The 22,146-nt window shown below is 40.6% G+C and overlaps 2 protein-coding genes across 4 annotated transcripts; one reads left to right on the top strand and one right to left on the bottom strand.

Moving 5' to 3' along the window:
* The first annotated feature begins 171 nt into the window (after window positions 1-171).
* On the top strand, window positions 172-3,481 carry dscc1 (DNA replication and sister chromatid cohesion 1). Its single transcript, XM_076109135.1, has 9 exons — window positions 172-467; window positions 807-975; window positions 1,122-1,256; window positions 1,456-1,546; window positions 1,743-1,881; window positions 2,009-2,061; window positions 2,185-2,339; window positions 2,745-2,893; window positions 3,080-3,481. Exons 1-9 carry the CDS (start codon window positions 298-300, stop codon window positions 3,189-3,191), a joined length of 1,173 nt encoding a protein of 390 aa, XP_075965250.1. The 5' UTR covers window positions 172-297; the 3' UTR covers window positions 3,192-3,481.
* A 1,892-nt stretch (window positions 3,482-5,373) lies between these two features.
* On the bottom strand, window positions 5,374-20,290 carry LOC142969332 (carboxypeptidase Q-like). Of its 3 annotated transcripts, none has more exons than XM_076109171.1 (11): window positions 20,194-20,290; window positions 19,365-19,515; window positions 17,589-17,804; window positions 17,306-17,422; window positions 17,011-17,218; window positions 16,718-16,925; window positions 13,247-13,358; window positions 12,403-12,494; window positions 11,834-11,929; window positions 11,204-11,309; window positions 5,374-6,394 (listed from the first exon to the last, which is right to left on the bottom strand). In XM_076109171.1, the coding sequence occupies exons 1-11, from the start codon at window positions 20,284-20,286 to the stop codon at window positions 6,234-6,236; spliced, it is 1,560 nt and encodes a 519-aa protein (XP_075965286.1). In that variant the 5' UTR covers window positions 20,287-20,290; the 3' UTR covers window positions 5,374-6,233. The 3 variants fall into 3 exon arrangements, with proteins under 3 accessions (XP_075965286.1, XP_075965288.1, XP_075965287.1); XM_076109173.1 differs by having other exon boundaries at window positions 20,096-20,215; XM_076109172.1 differs by lacking the exon at window positions 20,194-20,290 and adding an exon at window positions 20,011-20,134.
* Between the last annotated feature and the right edge of the window lie 1,856 nt (window positions 20,291-22,146).

Raw genomic sequence — 22,146 nt, 5'->3', positions numbered from 1 at the left:
AGCTCATGTAGCAAGATGTAGCCCTGTTTCATAGACATTCACTAGTTCAACTCACGGCAACCTTGAGCTAATTACTCGATATGTTTGTATTTATTTTGTTTTGTTTTCGAATCATAGTTTCTACCCGGTCCTACTTTGACGTCGCACCTCAACGGCGTTACCAAACTTCCTTCCCACCAGAAAACGAGAGCGGGGAAATTTGACAAGTCGCCCCACTATTGCTACTAAGAAAAGTAGTTTATGACTTTTGCTTTGTTCATTAAAACGTCATCGATCCAGCCTGACGTCTGACCCAACATGAGAACTTTAGAGGAGGTTCAGGCCACTCTGCAGATCGCCAAGCTGAAGGAGGAAGAGCTACAGAAAACAATATACTGCCTGTCTTTTGGGGAAAACGTTTCATCTGCAGACTACTGCCTCATGGAGCTGGATGACACCCTGTGCAAACACATAGAAGCTGGGCAAAGGTAACGTCTTCAAATAGTGTGAATTAATGTAGTCTTGGTCTGTGGTGAAACACAACGACAATACGCTTATTGTTTAATGTATTTGTGTTTTGTTTTTGTAAATTGACAGTTGAATAAACTAATAATTTCAGCAGTACTATTCATTATTTTAGAACCTGGTAAGAGCACATCATCTGGAAACTCTTCCCCATTTTCTCTTGTGTGTAACTGTAATGATTAATGTGGTTGAAGATAATTCAAATGAATGTACAGTACAAGATGCATGATCAAGATGGATGTAAACATATGTAAATGTAATTGATAAAACATAAACTAACAATTATTTTTCCCTTTTTCCAGTCTAGTGATTCGAGGGGATACGGATGAGCGTGCGGTGCTCTGTAGCGGGGACAAGACCTACGATCTTAAAATAGCCGAGACATCCAACCTGCTGCTGTTTGTACCAGGATGCAGAACGCCAGACCAACTAACCAACAGCCAGGAAAGCACTCATGTGGTGCACAAGCAGGTATGGAAATGACAAACTCACAGGTACCTGCCTGGTATGCTGCAACACCCACACAAACAGACACAACCTACTGTTTACATATGGGAATATTGGTTTAATTGCAATTATGACCCATGTGTACTAACAATATCGTACTTCTGTTGTAGATCTGGGGATTTTGTAACAGCTACTGGGAACTGAAGAAACAGCGTCCTAAACTGAAGAAACTGAAGACGGTCTTAATGGAGAATCCTTATGAAGGACCTGCTTTAGGGGGGCAACAGGAGAATACAGAAAACCGGGTAAATGCATAGTCTACAGTGAAGTCATTTATCATAATGTCCTATAGGTCTGTGTATATAGGTATAGCGCTTATTGGAATGTCTTTAAAACTTTGCTGAGTATAGCACTAAAATAACCTTTACACAATTGAATGTTAAGTGTTCCCCTCTTTTAGATGTAATTGTAACGGTTAGTAAGTGTGTGTTCCTCTGTCACCAGTACACAATGCAGGATCTGTTGGACAGGATCCAGTCCAGCGAAGAGGAGCTAAAGATCCACTTAGAGACCATCCATGCCTGTCAGATAGATGGTAAACAATGACATTTTTTAATAATAATATGTATATTAATTGTTAATCATTGTCACGGTAGTGCTCCTGGACGGTACATTGCAGGGAAGATGCTTTCATGAACACAATCTCTCTATTCTTAGCTACACTACTACAAATATAGATAACAAAACAGATGTTTACCTGATGTTTAGAGAGTGTCTTTTCTGTCTTTCAGGCTACTGGCGTGTGCTGGACTTTGACTATGAGATGAAGCTGCTCGGTCATGTTACTCAGCTGGTAGATTCTGAGTCGTGGTCCTTCAACAAGGTTCCCCTTCAAACCAGTCTGGAAGAGTTGGCTCCACTGGAGCCCAAGTAAGTTAACGACAATGATCGTCATGCTCATGCAACAGGAAAAAACAAATGAGGTCATATTGACTTTCTGAGTCTTTATAATAGATGCTCAGTCGGGTTCCCATCACTTCTCTTCTCTCTTTCACAGAGAGATGATCGAGCACTGTTTGGACTGCTATGGGAAGCGCTTTACTGAAAACGGTAAACAATGTGTGGAGACTCAACTGACAGTTAGTAAATGGATTGCTAGTAGAATCCAACACAATAACGTCAATATGAAAGTACACAGTACTAACATCTCTGTATGCTTCTCCCTCTATATAGACAAAGTTTTTTATGCACTGCATGAGGATAAAGTATGTCGGGGCACGGCGTTACTGCTGCTGCAGAACGCTGTGAAGTTCAACCTGAGAGAGTTTCAAGAAGTGTGGCAGCAGAGCGTCCCAGAGGGCATGAGCACAAGATTAGACCAGCTAAAGGTAATTAGCCTGTATTGCTCTTGTATACTTATTTTACGTTGTTTATTTACTTTTAAAGAGAAGAGCTTCGGACCATTTTTGGTTATGAAATGTCATCAGTCCATGCATTCTTTGCAAAGGTCAAATAAGTTGATTTAAGTAGAAACATCATAAAGCGCTACCGCTTCTAGGAGTCAAGGATCCATTCAAATCACCAGATTCCTCTTCTTAACTTATTGGGTTTTCTCTGCCAAGTCAGTCTGCATTTCTTTACCTGACGATTCAATTTGCATCTACCTCTGATCTAGACTGAGTCAATATGAAGAACAGTCTCAAACCAGCCTCTGATAATCATGCTCTTGTAACTAAAGAGCGACTTGCCGCAGCTGTTTAGATCCGTTCTGATTTGCGTTTTAAATCATCCAGAGTGTCGCTCTGGTGGACCGCGCCTCCCGCCCTGAGACCATCTGCCTGCTGCGGGTGGAGGATCTGTCAGAAGACACGCTGGAGCGCTTCAACCACCTCTTCACACTCAGAGAGAAATGGACAGAGGATGACATCACGCCATACATACAGTGAGTGTCATCTATTTAGGACATCATTGTAATGTTTGATGAAAGCAAAAGATTAACATTTATGTAAAATAAAGGCACAGACATTTGTCTTGTTGACAATACTGCAGAAACAAAAACACATAAGTTCTTTCTTTAGCTAACTGATGGATCATAATGTGTAACGCTTCCTCCCTCTACTTCATTCAGGGACCTGTGTGGAGAGAAACAGACCACCGGAGCTCTACTGACCAAATATGCTCGATCCTCAATGCAAAATGGGATCAAGGTCTTCAACTCCAGAAGGCCTGTGGCTACATGAGCATGTGCGCTATCAAGAATTTAATTTACATTTGAAAATGAATGCGGTTATGTTTTTTTTCCCAGAGTGACTTTTGCAATTGTCTAAATTATTTTACGCATAATTGGTCTTAAAAATGCCTCGTTAGCGTTGTACGTTATCTTGCAGCAACCAGCTAGCTTGTGAAGTTTAGAATAATAAAAAAGTAACCTGAAATTGAAATGTTGAAAAATCTTTGTCACTAAAACCAAACTTCATCTTTGTTTCAGTTGTTTTGTTTGTAAATAAAATGAGTTTTCATAATCACAGTAGTGTTTTTTTCAGTCTCGATTTTCTGTGATTAACCCGAGTTGGACAATTCTTCATTTCCAACAAGAAAATGCAGCAACATAAACTTACCAGGCGCTGCACTGGAGGTTGTCCACAAGGTGGTGGCCTACGCTGATATATTCAGTATGATCTCCACACAGTGACTGGATTAAACAGTACGTGCTGCTGCTCACGTCCTGTGATGTTTGTTCTGTACTGAATTCAAAGGTCAATTACTTGTAACGCAGAAAACAAGATCATTAACAGAATCACATACATACATGACTCATGAGATTGCTTTGATTCACTGACATGCTTAATGTCCTCAGGTTGGTGTAAGCTATCAGGTTTCTGCAGACTGGGTCCCAGTCTCAGTCACAAATGGAGCTGAAACAATTAGCCTACTGACGGAAAAACAAAATGAATATATTTTAATTATTGACTGATAAAAGACTTAACTTTCCAGCTTTGTAAATGAGAATATGTTCTTATTTTATGGTCTTCAATTGCAGTAGTGACTGTTAGAAAATTGAGAATGTCACACTTAGCTTAGCTTAACTCTGCCATTCTCACTTGTGAGCTCTGAAGCAATGGGCTGAACTGGTTGTAAATATTATATATACTGCACATTTTTGGTGACTATTAATTGAGGAGGCTGAATTCAAGACAAGCAGATGTTCTACTGAGTGAATCATAGTGTTTTTGGAATAATACAGTTTAAACACCAAAATCACTTCAGCTTGATTGTTCACAGCCTCATTACAGTGTAACACGTTTGAAAAGACGGTTTAACTTTAACCCCTCAAAAATATATAATCGTATAAATCCACAAAGCATTAAAATGACAGGAATCACCGTACTGGCTGCTATAGGGGTCAAATGTGTGCCTGCAGTTTAAAACAAACGTTCAGTTAATCTAAAACCTCATAAAGGAGTTCTAGAGGTCATGAACAGAAACCTGGTCCCTATTTACCAAAATGTAATTTTGGTAATATTTCAAACAGTCCTGTCTGTTCCATGGTATATCTGCAGTACACCTTTTAGCCACATGGGGGAGCCTGAATGTTGGTATTTTTCTCATAGCATAAACTTATATGAAAGGATGGCGCTCATTCCGTTTGTGGAAAAACGAGAGCCTGTTAACTCCACCTAAATGCATTCATTTGATCTGTATTCAACATGTATATATCTATATATTTTCTAAAACAGTTGTGATTTATCTGGTTTATATATTCAAGATAATAAAAGGCGACGCAGAAAAAAATGGTGAGGAACGTTCATTTACTTAATTCGGTCTCCTCAGGATTTCTAGATAAGGCCTTTTGAGAATTGGGTTGCGATGGCTTGTCGCCATAGATTGTGTCGGTGGTGCATGTGTGTGACTCAGAGAGTGTTAAACACCCACAGACTGTGTTTCTTCACTAACATTACCGTCTGTGTGTGAATCAGCATTACTGACACATGAGAAGAGCTCGACAGACACAGGCTTGTTTCAACACAGACGTGATCCTGCTCACACACATCTGTGCTTCTAAAATGACTTAATCTGCATTGGCTGACTGACTCACCCTGACATCACCCCTCGGGGGTGCTGACTTGTCAGTTCAGTGGGTAGAGAGATCCCAGCTGTGTCTGTGTCTGTGTGTGTGTGTGTGTGTGTTTGTTTGTTTTTGCTGCATTGGTCAGCATAGCGCCCCAAAATGATGAATTCTCTTTACTTCCTGTCCTCATCTGTGCAATCTCTGCTCTTTTCTTCACCTCCTGTGTTCCTCTTTCTCCGTTCCATGGAGTAGATGCTTATGTCTCATCATCTTCCTCTTTCTTCCGTCACAGAAACTACATGAGCAGCAACATTCAAACTATTACAGCAGAAGACCAGATGGAAGTGACAGTGTAAAGTAATCATTGATACTTTATTGATTATTTTCAACACTGCAATTATTCTTTAAGTGTAAAATCTTACAGAACATCCTGTAAAAAATGCCCTCAGTTAAGCAGGATGAAGGCAGGAATTACAATAGTTTAGACCTCTACCACAACAATCAAAGAAACACACGAAAATAGATTTTAAAAAACAAACGTTTTAAAGATGAGGTTGTTCTTCTATTCAACAATGGAAACTGACATTGGGAATTTGGACAGCTCCACTATTTCTCAACACACACTCATATGAGCTCATTGGTATTGGTAAGTCCTTTATTCTTGTCTCGTTCAGTATACCAGCATTTAAAAATAAGCTTTTTACTTGAAAAAGAGGAAATGTCGCTCCCGTTCTAAGCATAAAATACTCTTCTCTGGTAAAAAAAAATCATTAAAATCATTAAATAGGATTATCATATAAGCATATATTGTGTTGTTTTGGGTTTTCAAACCTTTAAATGCCCCATCGTTGGTCCGCACCGAACGTTAGTTTCCTTTACATTCAAGATAATCATGAGACAGCCCTGAGCTACAATGTGTTGTACATCTATTGGGTCTTTATTTAAAAACAAAAAATATTTTTGTGATTACCATTACCATGTTTTACTTTTATTTTAAAATTGATTTATGTTTAATTTACTATTATTCATCTAAAAGAGATGCACTTGTTTATCCAAGGACTATTCACATTCAATATGTAAACAATGATTTCTTAAATCCGGCCATTCAATCTCAAATTTTTCTTTAAAAAAAGAAAAGTTGGATTTGACTGCTTTGGAATTAAAAGTGATCATCCCGTTTTCCTGTTCACTCAGCATTCTGTGTGCTAACCGGCTACCTGGGCAACATGTCCTGTAGGTCTGCCACGACATAGGCAACCACGGCCCACAATGCCGAGCAGAGGTTCATGTCTCGAGGGTCTTGAACCGACATGGTATCACCTTCACTGTGATGGAACCAGAAGTACCGACTGTCTGCCACATGGAGGCTAGCACCTGAAGGAGGGATGGAGAAAAAGATGGAGAAAACACAATAAAAATCAAAACTGTTGAAACAATCCTGCACTCAAAGTCATTACATTGTATATGTGAACAGAAACGTCATTGCATCTGGTGTAATTCTCCAGGACATTACTGTGGAAGGGGAACATGGGTCTGACGAATACAAGGAGTGGTTAAATTCCTTTAAATAATAACTCATTAAAGCTGTTGGCCGAGCATGTGGAAAAGAACCAAATACACTAAATACCGAGAGAAGAAAGAAGTCTTTGTTTCAATAAAACTTTTTTCTAGAAAACATTGAGCATAGCTGCTGGCCTCATGGTTCAATTTTAATATTTTTTGCTGGGGGAGCTTTGGGCTTGTCTTGTGAAGCTACTACTTCTATGGTCCGTTTGTTCTTAACCCCACATGGAGAATAAGTGCCACAGATATAACAGATAACCAGGCACCATCTACTGAAGAAGATCACGTTATATGGCTGAAAGCACCAGAAAAGGCTGATGAGTGGACCTTGAATTGGATTTTTGTTTTATTGTGTTATGAAAATTTTTTGTTTTTATTGCAAATCCAACATTTCACACTCCAGACCAGTAGGTGCCGTTAAAGCAAAAATGACTGGCTATCCACCCACCAATGAAACAAGTTGAAGTTAGTTTGTTTTAGCTTGGCTAGCTCATCCCATACATCTAGACTGCCCTGAATTCAGCTGTCACACATGGGTCGAAAGTGCGCGTATCCCGAGTGTAAAAGCACGGAGGGGTTGCACTCTTTGCCGTCCAACAGAGAGACGGCACACCGCTGGCTGCACGCAATGGGACGGGTCGACATACCCTCCGCTCCCGTTTACGTGTGCAACCTCCACTTTACGCGCGAGTGCTTCTCCAACTATGCAGAGGTGGAGATGGGATTCAAAAAGCAGCTTCACCTAAATCTCGATGCTGTCCCTAACCCTGCGACAGTGGTCACACAGGTGAGTAACACTTCTAACCCAGAACACGTGAAAATAAGGACATCAAATACAATGCAAGCCTCTCTGGTTTTGTTAACTCTTTACAATTAGTTTCCATCTTCAGTTGATTTCAGGAAGGGGATTAGACTTTATAAGACCAGTCACTAGATTAATGCGTCAGTCTAACGTCGTTTTCTGTCCACTCCGATGTGGTTTGTATACTCGAGCTCTGAAAGTGGCCGATGGTGTGGCTCTGTGGTTCAGCGGCATATGCCGATCCATGGAGCGGGATGCCGCTGCTGCTCCACCTCATGGACCGCTTCCTAACAGCAGTGCGCCTTGAGAGAGGAAGGCCGCCGTCAGACCGGAACACGAGTACCGCCCCCTGATTGCATAATGCAAGTTACATGCAAATGACTTGGTTTCACGACAAAGTGCTGCCGTAAATGTATTTTTTTTTTATTAATTTTTTTATTCAATGCTTTTGAAATGACTACAAAGTAATGGCATACTTGCTGATGTACCTTGGAGCAAATAGTAGAGCTTTTTGTTAGCCAGGCCGAAAGAGAAGCATTTAAGTGAATGTCTCCGAGATGTCAGGGTAATTCTCCCATACAGACCAGGTGTCTGTTCTGGGAGGATTTGTGCCAAATGTTTTTGACTAAGTTACTTGCCAGGGTTGAAGATCCACTACTTATTATTATCTTAAATGGTAATCGGAGGAAGGCACAAACGAGGAAGACTCAAGAAGAGGAGAAAAGTGACCGTGATACGCCAACAAAGACGCCACCAAAAAAGAAGCTATGCCAGAATTACGCTTCAAAAATCATACAATTTTAAGTATCATTAATGTTTGTTTGCTAAAAAGCTCATTATCTACAATATTCAAAAATTTCGGCGTTTTGTCGAGGGAACCAGTAGGATGATGTCTTTTTTTGTAGGCCGGGTTGGCCTACAAAAAAAGACATCATCCTTGCAGCACTCCATTTATGAACCCTTGATCAGTGAGTGATGTACCGTCCCTTCAACGTCCCTTTCAGTCGACAGAGATGCTGTGGTTGCCGTTGCTCAGGGTAGCAGCTAAACAAATGTTTGTCATGTTGGTTGAAGAAACATGTCGATCATGCAAAAACAATTTGATGGTTAAAGGAGTGATGGTAAACTCGAGATTCAAGACTGTTGCTGTTGATAATCACAAGTGCTCAGGTGTTGCCATTTTAAGAGCAATTGAAATGTTCCTATAGTCTCATGTTAGGCATCTTCAAGCAAATTGTTTATCCTTTTTTTAATTAAGCTAAATATTTGTGACTGATTTTGAAAGATTTATCTGTTGTGCTTGGGGATGGGAGACGGACTAACACTTAGGTCTTTTCATGTAATTTGTTGTTAATAACATAAATGTACGTCCTTTAACAACAAGGTTGGCGGTTCAATTCAAAAGTGTCATTGAACGAGACACTGAACTCCACGTTGCTCCCCGTGTGCTTTACAGCAGCTCACTGCCCCTAAATGCTAAGAACGGGTTTAAATGCAGAGGTCAAATTTCATGTATGTACCTGTATATACATGACGATTGAAATAAAGAACATTTCCAGCGTCATCTTTGATAAAATATGTATATACTGTACAAGTAATGATAATAATGGTGGTAGTAGAGATAACAATACCATCTTGTGTGCACTGTCCACTTTGCTGCTGTGATCCTGTGAATTTCCCCACTGCGGGACTAATAAAGGATTATATTATTTTTATGGTTTTAGAAGCCATGTTTAAGAAAAAAAGTTGTTTAAAATATTTGTGAGGATTGATGCATAAAGGTCGCTGTTCCCTGTGTTGCTGTTTAGGGCACAGTGGACAGTTTCTGTCGAATGTTGCCTGCTGTAAGACACGTGGCCTCCCAGACTGACCCCCCAGAGAACATATCAGTCGGCACACAGCCATCAATGGAAGCTCTGACTGACCCCCCAGGGAGAAGATCAGTCGGCACACAGCTATCCAGGAAAACTCTGCAGAATCGCTTTCGAAGTACAGGTTTGTAGTCTGACATATCAAGTTGTACATTCAATTTTCTTCTGCTTTTACTTACAGTGAGAGTAAGTGTGCTCGATCATTTTGCAACTGTAGACATGACTGACAGAATTACTGATTTCTTTGTCGGTGCATTGAAGCTACCCAGGCGAGAGTGCCTAGCAGAGATTGTGGCATGTGCACCCTCACCTTCCCCTTGGACAGTCCACTCCTGTTACTACAACCAACAATAGTAAAGAGACCATCCAAGAGACCTCGACTCAGCCTTACAGACGAGGACGAAGGGCCTTCATAACGTAGCTGGTGGTTCATGAACCAGAGGATTCAACTGTCACTGTCGTGGGTTAACAGCTGTTGTTTTCTTTTTTTACCCACAAATCTCTTCATGGAGAGGAGTTGGTGAATGACAGATTATTAAATGGAACAATTAAGACTTCTGAAAACTTGAGTACGGCACCAAGTTGTCAGCTGCTCTATTGGAGTTGTTTAATATTAAGACGACTGAACATCTTTAGGCAACTAATTATCCTGTTGAGTTATTGGGGATGCGTTTGTGGACTGCTTGGCTGAAGGTTGAAATATTTTTGTGTTCTTTTATGTCTTCAGTTCCTCTTCCACAAGTTATACCACATTGTCTTTCTGACTACAGTGCAATTTCACTTCTAGTAAAACTAGACAGAGTTTTAGAGAAGAGGTTTGGACCACATAAAAGATAGAAAGAGCAGATAATCGTTTAAAAATGAGGCAAACTTCTATGGCTTGGTACAGTTTCTTGTCGTCACTGCTAAACAAGGGATGGTACCTTAACATTAACAGTGGAACAGGTGAAGACATCAGTGAAATCTTTGATATTTAACAGAAAAGGATACTTGGGTTGATAACAATACTGGCCAGTAGATGAAAAGTAAATCATTTGACAGCAAGGTCCAGTTTCAGCTCTGCAAGCTTCTTCTACAGTAACAAGTTGGTTAATTTACAGTGCATCATGTCGAACATGTATAAGAAACGGGAACTAAAAGTGAGAAAAAAAAAGTCACACTCATTTATTGTGTGAAGCTACTGGTGATATGTGCGAGAATGACTGCGGATGCAGGCCAGCATGAAAACTGTCATTTCCTTGTTGACTGGAAAACTGTCAGCAGCCTAAAGCTGGGTCCTATCGTACTGTCTTCATTATTCAACCATCTGCGTATGGAGGTGTCTTTTTTATATGGAAAAATATAAAAACATACAGGTTCAGTGGACGTGTTGTAATAAAACAAATTTCTGTTATACTGATTATGTGCCGTTATTTCTATTTAATTATTTATTTAGGAGTAGTAGTAGCATTTAGTTTAGATATTTAGTGGTGTTTCTTGTGTTTACAGACCTATAATGTGTACAATAGGCCCAAGGTCCAATTCTCAGGGCCCTTTTCCAAACATTGTGTCTAAGTGAAATAAACCAAAGTTACCTTTAAGTATAGCATTGGTGATTGTGACAATGTAACTATAATGTTATGGCTTAATACAGTCGCTCACCCTTACTGCTAAACTAGAAGTAAGTTTCAATTCAGATTGTTAAGAAATTCCACATAAAGTGGATATCTGCTCCCACTTCTCCATTCTCTACGGTATTATGTTCATAGTTAATCAAAATGAGGATGTGATTCTGTTTACACGGCCCTTTCACACAAAAGAGAAGGTATTAACACCAGAACCACAGAAATAAGGTTGCTAATGACGAGTTACTTCCTATTTCAAATGTCTCACTTTGCTCAATTGTCATGTCATGGACATGTGTTGCTAGTTGCAGACAGACAGATAAGACACATTGATTCGACCGACCTGGTACTCCTGCCTGCATCCACGGGGAGATGTCTGTCCCTTCTCCGTGTGCCTCCAGTTTGGTCGTATTCATGGGAGCCAACAGTTTGACCACCTCTGCCATGACCTGTTGATACAGACACAGTCTAGTCACTTCTCAGCTCATCACACAGTCTGTTAATATGCCAGCGTTTTTTAAACATGGCTCAACATTGTTTAAAGTATTGTAATTCCAAAATGCATCGTCTTATTGTTACATTACATGGCCTTTGTAATTCAGTCACCAGGCTATAAACCCATGGTGAACATTCAGTGACCATGATGTTACAGTGGCACAACCTCAGAATGTATATTTTATGTGGATAAGCGTGGATTTTATGCTTTTAAATGTGATTTAAACGCTCAACAGAGACCGTAGGTTACTTCGGTTAAATGTTGTGACTAGATTAAACTGTCCAATCTAGGAAGCAATGGTCTGAATGTAGGTGTAATGTGAAGTAAGGAGTAGATGGAGGAAATACAGCACATTCTCTGGACTGACTGCAGAATCTGTGCTTTGTGGAATTCAGACTTTTATACGCAAGCCTGAATAAATACTGGTAATTGTGTGACAGACAATTGTTTTGCGTTGTTTTGTTTTTTTAATCCTACCTTTCGTGCTGCATCACTGCCAGTAAACTGCAGAGCCACCGGGGCAAATGTCCCCAAGTCAGACTCCATGACCAGGTCAAAGTTGGACATGTTCACCTGGGTGTGGAGAGGAAGAAGAGAAAGGAGGGAGACAGAGCAGATAGGAGATGTGAAAGGCCAAGAGAGAGCATGGACAGACAAAAAAACAATCATCCAAACAAGTTGTGTTTGATTGAAAACAATACAAGCTTCGGTCCATGGAAACTGTGAGCCACTCTTCATACAAGGCCTCAGGAGGTGAGTCATACACACATACTAACCACTAGGAGTTGCTGTTACAGCTGCCTTGACTGACTGAGGCACTGTAAGTTCCTATTTTGTAAGAACTAGACAGTCCTTGGGGAGTGTATTTTATTATGGACTGTGGGCTGGTAGGCCGTCAAAGCTCTAAGCAAGCTGATTTGCTATTCAGATCCTTTGCACAAACAAAAAGTCTGTCCAGATCACTGGAAGTACATTTCTACACTGCTATACTATATACGTTCACCGTGTGGTCTGACCCTTCTAGCGTCTTACTAGCAGGACAGTACCTCGTGTCGACTGTAGTACTGCTGCGCTCCGACTCCACCTTGCTCCTCAGCTGTCCACAGCACTGTCCGCAAAGTTCTCCTCGGACGCAAACCTGGAAACACATGAAGACTCAAATGAAAACACAAAACAAATGAACAAACAGAAAGAGAGAGATTACAGCTCCAATTAACAAATGACACAACTGTCATGTATAGTGATGACAATGCTCCAACTTTTCTTTACAACTTGTAATACACACTAAAGCTTACTGTATTCCTGACTACAACTTCCCTGGACCTGGTAGTTGGATGAACCTAGCACTGTAGGCTTATTCATTTGCATTATTTTGTCCACAACAGTACTGTACTGTTTATCCGAGCCCGTTTCCTAATTAAGCTTGTCCTTGCTACTCTGCAACAGTCGGAGGAAGTTACTGTTTACAGTCTGAAGAATTGTTTTGTAACTTGTCCCTAAGTGTGGAACGGGATACTCTGCTGTCTTCATCGCATTTACTAACCGGCTGTTGAGAGGATTCTGTGCTTCTCCCTCGTTCATGGAGCTTTACTATATTTTGCTTTTGTACATATTTCTACTGACTGTTACAGATGTCCCCTTCTGGTCTTGTCACTTGACATAAAAATATTGTTTATCTCAGTAAAGTAAACAGGTTACATAAAGCTAAATAATTAAGTAAATCTTTTACTTGACATTGTTTGTTTTTGAGCTTGTGTAAGCTTGCTGCTGTCTGTATACTCTTTACCCATTTCTACTGCATGTAAATGTGTCTTTCTGAGGAAGTTCATCTGTGCGGCGTCATAAACTGTATACGTGTGTGTATACACGGTATGTATGTGTCTATATTACCCAAGTCTTTGATGAGTGACAGGGCCTCCCAGGAAATCATGGCTCCACCTCCGTCATCCATGGCGCCTTGGCCCACATCCCAACTGTCCAAATGGCCGCTCAGTAAGACGACCTAGCGGATAGGACAGATAAAGAGATACAAACGTAGATATTAGAGACCGTGGTGGGACACTTTTGTGAGGTGCGTTTCCATGCAACTTGAGCATTTGTCTGATCTGGAGCGAAGTGTGAGAGAATAGGATCAGATAACGCTCTCTGACCCATGTCTGGCCTACATTTTATTACAGCACACACACACAAACACAATATGCATCAAATGGGACTCAGTATCTATAATAATAAAAATATATCAGCAAGGGCAGACAAACTTATAAAAACAGGAAAACAAAGAAACAAAAGTACACAGTTCAGAGTGTTATCGCTGTTTCGTTTCCAGGAATTGTAAGGGGTGGGATTGCCGTCAGTAAAATGATCCCGACCTTATGTTCCAGGTTACAAAACATTTCTGCCAAGCATAGTCAGCACAATGACCCAAAGGCCACACATTCCAGTAAATCAAAAGTAAATGTGTCTCTTCTTATATATCAGAAATGCTCATTTCGATAAATGTTTTTACATAATTAAAGCAATTGGAATGTTTATTATTAAAAATAATAGTATTAACATTTGTGAAATGTGTAGTCTACACACCTAAATGCTTTTAACATGACGTAGAAATACATCAGCTGGGAATATAAGACACATGGGTACGGTGCTGTGTGCAAGATCCACTGAAGTGGTCTTGCAAAACCAGAAATATCTACCTCTACATCAATTTCCACAAACATGCTGGGTTTTTCCATGTCTGGGTTTATCCCAGGTTACAGCATGCATCAGGGATTTTACAATAAACACACTGTGCAGACCACCTGCAGTGTTGAAATATCAGGTTTATCAGGATTCATTTACGTTGAAACTCATAAAAAAACATTGGTTATTTCTGTTGTACTGTAATTGTTACATTGGTTGACCCTGTTCACTTTATATTATTACGCTGTCCCTCTTTCTACTGAGTAGAGCTACCTGACTAGTCTTTTTACAATGTGTTGACAGTGGGGACAACTAAACATGTTGTAGTTTACATGTTTAAATCATGAGAGATCAACAAAGGATGTAAAGGATGTCTAGATGTGGTTCAGTGACATGCAGTTTAGATGGGAATAAAAACAAACGTTTTCTTACCCAATGCACACTGATATTTATGATCATTACGCGTCCCGATCACTGTCAAGCAACATGATTTGTGTTTTAGCCGTAACTATCAACAGAAAGCCTACACCAGGACATGGTAGATTTAAAAAGGTAACATTTTCATTAAAAAAAAATAAAAAATAAAAAAATAAATAAATGTAAAAAAAAAAGAAAGAACGGAAGATGTAGAAGTCGAGTGGGTGGAAAAAAATCCAAGCAACTCATCCACTCCGAGTGGCTAAACTGCGGAAATGACTCACTATACCTCAAATGTACATCTATCTATGAGTGTGGGCGCATGTACAGACACCAACCACAACTGCTGCTTCAGCTGGAGCACAAAGTCACAGAGCCAGAAATGATGTCAACCATGTCATGCATTTCATTTCCCATTTCTATAATGAAATGAACGTTGGTTCCCAGATCAGAATAGTAACACAGCTGACGCCTGCGATGTTCCTCTAATCCAAGTCTCCTTGCTAATTATTCAGTTAGCTCCTCCACAAGTTAAACCAAAGAGACCGTTGTTGTAAAGAAGAACATAGTTCACTTAAATAACATCCACTGGGAACTGCTGAAACATATTGGACACAGTACCATACAAACTAATCTTGTGTTTGGCCATCTTGGACAATAATGCTTGGATGTGATGTATTTGCAGGCTCCAGAGGGAGCTGTGAGAGAGTAAAGGCTGACACACACACACACACACTGACACACACACACACACACACACACACACACACGGGAATTTCCCAATGCAAACACCATCTACCGTCATCTAACAACAAAACATATCTTGTCAGATATTACAAAACGCCTCTGTCCCAAATGCAATATACACACTTCCTTAACAACAATATAAACGCCCATACTCAAGGCAACCTCCACCTATATACAGTACACACCATGATTCACAAAGAACACTGTGGAAACTCCACTCAGGAAATGGAAAATGTTAAATCATTTTTGGTCAAGTCTGACAAGAAGCTTACCCGTCACTTTCTTGCTACAGTATGTTCCCCACAGGTTGTACCACTCATCTTAATAAAATGGTGCAGATCAAGTTTTAAATACTCTTCTCAGCTGTTTAGGACGTGCTAGTTCAACCAGACTGGGGGTCTGTCCCTGTGGATAGGAGGTGTTGGCCCTGCTCCAAGTTAAATCTCCCCCTCTAGTTCTAACTGTGTACCCACATCTGTAACATGTGCACCGTGTGCTCATCATGCCACATCTGGTAGCCTGAACCCACTGCACTGTTCCAGCCCTGCCCACTCAATGACAGAAACATTAGTGGGTATATGGTATCATACGGCCTCTTCTGCAAACAGAGTGGCATGTATTTGGAGATCAGCAGCACTTTGTCTGTTTCTCAGGTTCTACCTGCCAAACGTGTCTAGGTCCCTACCCACATGTGTGCTGAGGACCTGTGTGTGACATCGTGTGACACTGCACTGCATAACTGCAAGTTGGGTCAGGTGATGTGTTTGCTCTGTGCACTGCATGCTGGAAGCAGAGTTTTTAAATCCTATTTGCAGGTAAATGTCCCTGCTGAGCATCAACATTGACGGTTAACATTGAAGGTTAACGGCAGCAGACCTGGCATTTTATTTGAGTTGTTTAGACTCGTCGCAAATAGAAAAAATGCCATCATCTGTGAAGAATGCAGGAATGCCTGGCTTATTGTAATTTATTTAACAAATGTCATATGGTTAGAGTTTGGGCATTAATGAAAATAGGAAGCCAAGGTGGAGACATGTCTTGGGAATTTTCAAAAGTTGAAATCTTCTATTTTTACTTTTCTTTTCAAAACAATCCAAAAATCATAATTAACAGATTTGTATTTCATTTACACAATGCTGTCTTTCCACATAAATATAATTATACTGACTAACGGAAAGGGATATTTCTTAGAGCCTCAGCACGTCTTTGGAAAGATTAGATCACACAAACATAAAACTGTGGAAACTGTGGAGTCGGCTAAAAGAGGTACACGATTATTTCCTGGTCCCACCCAACCGAGGAAAAAAGAGAGAATGACTAATTAAGAAAGAAAAACAAGAACTCAATAACAACAGTGTTTCCAGGACAACTGTTTCCCATACAATTAATTTGAAAGTCCAACCCCAAAAAGAATTGCCCTAACACTAAAAGACTGGAAAAGAGAGACTGTTGCATGACAAGAAACAGAGGTAGATGAATCAGACAGGCATGTGTCTGTGATGGGGGCATGCGGTCTACCTGCTCAGGGTGTTGCCAGCCTGTTATCTCAGCCACTGTGTTGAAGGAGTCAGCATCTGGTAGAGTCTTTGCTCCCATTGAGAGTCTGACCACGATCCTCTGCCCTCTCTGTGCCATACGCCACATTAGCTCGGCATCCTCCACAGTGATACAGGCTGAAGGGATGCGCTTCACTCCATCTTGGTAGTCCTGCAAACCTGTGTGGGGACTAGAAACAAACGACTAATGGATCTTTTGATTAAACACTCATTACACCAGAGACATTTTCAGACGTTTTCTGGATGGATGGATACCTGTTAATAGAGAATGGAGTAATAGATCGAATGAGTGTGGCCACAGCTCCCACTTTGGCTGCTTCAGAGGCGCCATAAGCGCGGTAAGCCACCGTCTCCCCGTAGCTAACAAATGGTTGGTTAAAGACAACAATCCTCGCTGTGGCCTCGCTGGCTCTATTCTTCAGCTCCTCAAAAGACTGAACCACCAACACCTCTGCCTCGATACCTTGAGAGACAAGAGCAAGACATGGAGGAGTTAAAAGGAGGTGGACGACAAGCATTACAAATTTTTTTTATATAGTACGGTCTTTACCCTCAGGTGGTGTCCCTACACTGCTGCCCAGTCCCAGTATAGCCAGACTTTTGACTCTGGGTGCAATCATTTCTGCACTCTCCTTCCCTCTCACCCAATGTGGGATTTTGACTGGCTCTGGAGAAGAAAAGGTGGACAAAGGACACAAAAAACTAAATACTGCAGCACTGAGGAGATGGCAAGACATTGCTGAAAGAGATCCCTTAATTTGTGAAAAGAATATCCTCATTGCACAATTATCATGTCTTGCATCTATGCGAGACAGATAACAAGGCATACTCACCTAAATGTACGTCCAACCCATCCTGTGCCATAGCATCGTACATGTATTTGATAGCCATCTCCAGGTTGTGCGAGCCACTCACACGGTTCCCTATGGTGTCGGTGAAGTCGGCCAGCCGGCTGTGAGAGCGGTTCTGGGCCGCTCCAAACACAGCCAGGTCAATGATCTGTTTGGCCACATCAGCGTAGCCTGCGACCTCTGCAGCTATTGTTGAGACTGGATTCACACCACACAGAAACACTCAAAAAAGGAACTCAGGGTTTATATCCAAATCTTCTTTTTTTGTCTTTTACCCTTGTAGCAAAAACATTAAAATGAGTAAATACATTGTCTTTGTCACTTGAGTAGATACAGTAAATGAGGAATTAGATATACAGCCAGGCCACTATGTTATGTATATTTTTATTTGCACTTTATTCAAGTACAAAGACCTGTCCCAAAAAACCGTATAAATAACAGGTCAAGGAAGCAATTACAACCTACGGTGACTACTGTTAGGTTTTTAAAAACAAAGGATGAGAGAGCCTGCAGGCCGCAGGTACTCTTCTGCTGCGAGCTTCTTACTGCGCACGCGCATCAGAAGAATGAGCTGGATCCGGTTCAAAATTAAAAACAATATTTAATGTACTACACAAAGTTCACTTACAAACTGAATTAACTATCAATAGTAATGTTCTCGAGAACAGAGACCACATGCACGCATCTCACTCACAGGTCTGAATTCAGGTACTGAAAAACGAGAGCGGAAGTGGTCTGAGGAACGCTCTCTCGAACGTTGTCTTTTATATCCCCCGACAGTCGGAAAGTGTCCGAACTGTCCTAAAACATGTGAATGATCCTCCGTTGATCAGTGATTGGCTCCATTTGAATCCTGTCCCCTCCCTGGATCGATCCTTTGTGGCAAACATCTTGAACTCCTCCTCTCTGACCTGCTGGTCAGTTGTCTGTCCCCCTGCTGCACCTCTGAAAAGGCTCACTCAAAATGATCCCTTACTGACCCTCAAAACTATTCATACAGTGTTTTAATACCTTTAGTGACTATACTTCTATGATTTAATACATTCAATGAGTTAATATACTGTAACATATAATATCCTCTATAAGTGAGGATATTATAAACATAATACATTCCATATGGAAACATATTGTGACTAACATATTTATTATTGTGACCCTTCTACTCACCACTAGGGGTGTTATTTAATCCTACTAATAATGCGTTTAATACTGAAATTCTCCACACTACCTTACATAGTGTACGTCAGCTGTAATCAAACTGAGCACAATGACTGAGTGTACACTCCATATCAATCTGCAATAAATTGACTTGTATGTGGGCGTTGTTTAATAGATCCCTAAAGAGAGAAGCGAGAATCACAGGATAGGTGTTTCTGTTTAAAATTGGGTTCCTGTTCAACTGTTTTTCAATTAGTAAAGGCCATTCACAGCCTTAGCCAGGTATTCTCACTTCTGTTGCCTCAAGACAGTGGGTGTGTACAGATTGTGCTTGATTGACAACTCGCTAACTCTTCTGTTAGCTTCCTTGCATCTGTTAGGGCGGGACAGTTTCAAAAGAGTTTGGTGACAACACGTCATTCCCAGCAAAGCTCCACCACACGTCAACCTGACTACAGGTCTAATTAGCCAGAGTCGTTAAAAAACACCTGTGTGAGCTAATTCAAAATAAATGAATGGCAACCCTGATTTTCATACATATAGGCCTACATGGCTCTATCCTTTACTACATGTCTGAAGGTATAGGAGGGTATTGGTTACCTTTCCTTGCGGTATGATTGGATACATGCCCGGCTGCAGCCATTGACCTTATGGATCCAGGAGAGCGAGGGTGACAGCCACACAGAGATGATAGCATGAGGAGAGACATGGAGAGGGAGAGGAGGAAGGGTGGTCCACCTTCCTGAGCCATCTGCAGAAAGAAAAAACATCTATGTGATTAATAGCTACATTACAGGGAAATTCCCCGTAACAAGCAGCCATTCATTGATTGATCCAACAAGTTCTACAACGGATACTACAGTATCACTAATCTGGTGCAGTTCTGAAGTTAATCAACCACGTTATACTTTCCAAAGTAGAACTGTAGCTCAGTATTACCAATTTATACCAACCACCACTAAACCACCAACAACTTAATGCTGTGTAATCCCAGAGAGTTCACTCTAAATTAGACTATTTAATACTGCAGCATAGCTACATCACTATTGGGTGTTTTTTGGCACCGACAACAAGAACATGTTTGTAGCACTGAGAGCAGAGTATCTAATGTTAACGTTACAGCTTGAACTTTAACCTTAGTGGTTGAGCTATCCATTCAAATACACCACCAAAGTTGTACTGTTTCAACAAAGTCAGCTTCAGCTTCCTCTTTTATCAGTAACTGTTGACGTTAAGAGAATCAGACCTTCATACAGACGAGCTGAGGATGGAGAGGAACTACGACCATACAACTGGATTTAAAACCTCCATTAAATATCACAAACACGAACCCTTCGGGCGAAGTTGGTGCCTTTGTTATAGTTGACGTTACAATACTTATTCGTTTTGAGAGCAGCCTGTTCTGTTCACAATACCAGAATATACACACCGTTTCCGTGCTCGTGATTCGCCGTGCTGTTAGTTCCGGTCCGACGGCTTTCACAATAAAAGCACAATCTGTACACATTTGTAGCAGTAACATATAACCGCAGTAACCTCAGCAGACACTCAGATCTCCGTGGTCAACCCAGCAGACACTTACATTTTAATGCGCCTATATGCTGAAATTCACGGTAAACGCATTCAAACGGCACAGATCGGGAGCGAGCGAAGGACTTTGCAAAGTTAGTGGAAAGATTAACGTGAGACAACATCCGGTTTTCAAAATAGGATTTCAAATAATCAGGAAATATTACCGTCAGACAACATCCGGTTTTCAAAATAGGATTTCAACTAAGCGTATATACAAATTGCATTTGTGGAAATAAGATTAAATTAATTATATTAACATTAAGTATAAAACATGTTACCTGCATCTCGTGAGTTAAACAAAGGTGTTTTGGAGTGCTAGGAATACACACACATAATTTCAGGAGTAATATAGGTGCACTACAATTCCAGTGTCTGCTGATTGACCACGGCCAGCTGAGAGTTCTGAGAGTAACTACGATCATAAAACTTGATTTGAAACCTCCATTAAATGTATGTTATTATAGTTGACGTTACAATACTTATTACAGTTTTGAGAGCAGCCTGCTCTGATCAGAATACCAGAATATACACACCGTTTCCGTGCTCGTGATTCTCCGTGCTGATAGTTCCGCCGGTCCGACAGTTTTCACAATAAAAGCACAATCTGTACAAATTTGTAGCGGTAAAATATTGTACAAATCAAACCAGTTTATGAATGACAAACCGCACAAAGTTGTGTATGGTAAAATTGTATTAGTCAATTTGTTTCAAATAGTCTATTCAGATTATGCATTTCGTTACTGACACTACTACTACTTACAGCGCACACTATGTGACAATCAATAGGCTATTATCAAAACACACATTGATTAGTCCCAGAATTAGACATCGCCCCAGAACGTTTAGGTAAAATCATTACTGACTCTCAAAGCACAGCACTTAAACCTAAACATTGATCATTCAATAATTCGAATTTATGTTCACTCCTGACACTGTGTTTAGCTTTAGTTTCATTATTAGATTGTCTTTAACTAAAATACAACTGTAATGCTCCAAATGAAAAACAGTTTTAGTAGCCCAAAAGATGTCCAGTGCTTGGTGTATATTGTATTGACGCTTTCTGACGTTTTCTACAGCGCTGTAGAAAACGCAGCACTCTGCCAATATCCAAGTCTGTGGTTTTCACACTCCGTCCTCTACCACTGATCATCTGCATTCCTCTGCAGTCATTGAAATGCGAGAAGGGCCAGATTAATGTTTACACTATTCTTACACTTATTTGAAACGTATATATACCGGAGTTCTGTTGACATTCAGCCATTTGCTGTTTACTTAATGATATATGACTGTCAGTGTCTTCCTGTCTTTCACCAGCCTCTTACGTCTGCCATTTGTGTTTTCTTCTCTGCATGATCAGGTTTTTGAAAAACATCGGACCATTTGGCTCCATTCACATGCTGCTGGGTTGGTTTAACACAGTGGTTTGAAAACTTTTTTTTCTGCCATATTTGCAAGAGGTTCTTGAGGCTGGGAGGAAATGAACAAAATCTATTTTTACCTGCTACTGACCTTTCAATATAGGAACATTTAATACAACGTTGTCCTCCCAGTAGCCCATTAAGAACTAAACGCGCCCAGTCAGAGCTATGATCTATTTACACTATGAATTTCTGAAGAATGCTTGGAAGGCTTGCTAAAGAATCTGGACTCAGTTTTGCCTTTTTCCGCACAGAGAATACAATAGAGAGGTTCCAAAATGAGTTTGTGGAAACATAGAATTACTGCCTCATAGGCCAAAAACTACACAGATTTTGTGTATGTGTCAGGGAAAGATAGGTAGAAAGGGGGGGGGGGGGATGGGAAAGAGATC

Source organism: Anarhichas minor, unplaced genomic scaffold (assembly GCF_050575085.1).
Source record: "Anarhichas minor isolate MPS153535 unplaced genomic scaffold, ASM5057508v1 ptg000041l, whole genome shotgun sequence".
Lineage (NCBI taxonomy): Eukaryota > Metazoa > Chordata > Actinopteri > Perciformes > Anarhichadidae > Anarhichas > Anarhichas minor.
The sequence above is the reverse complement of the archived record's forward strand: the minus strand, read 5'-3'. Positions and strand labels throughout refer to the sequence as shown.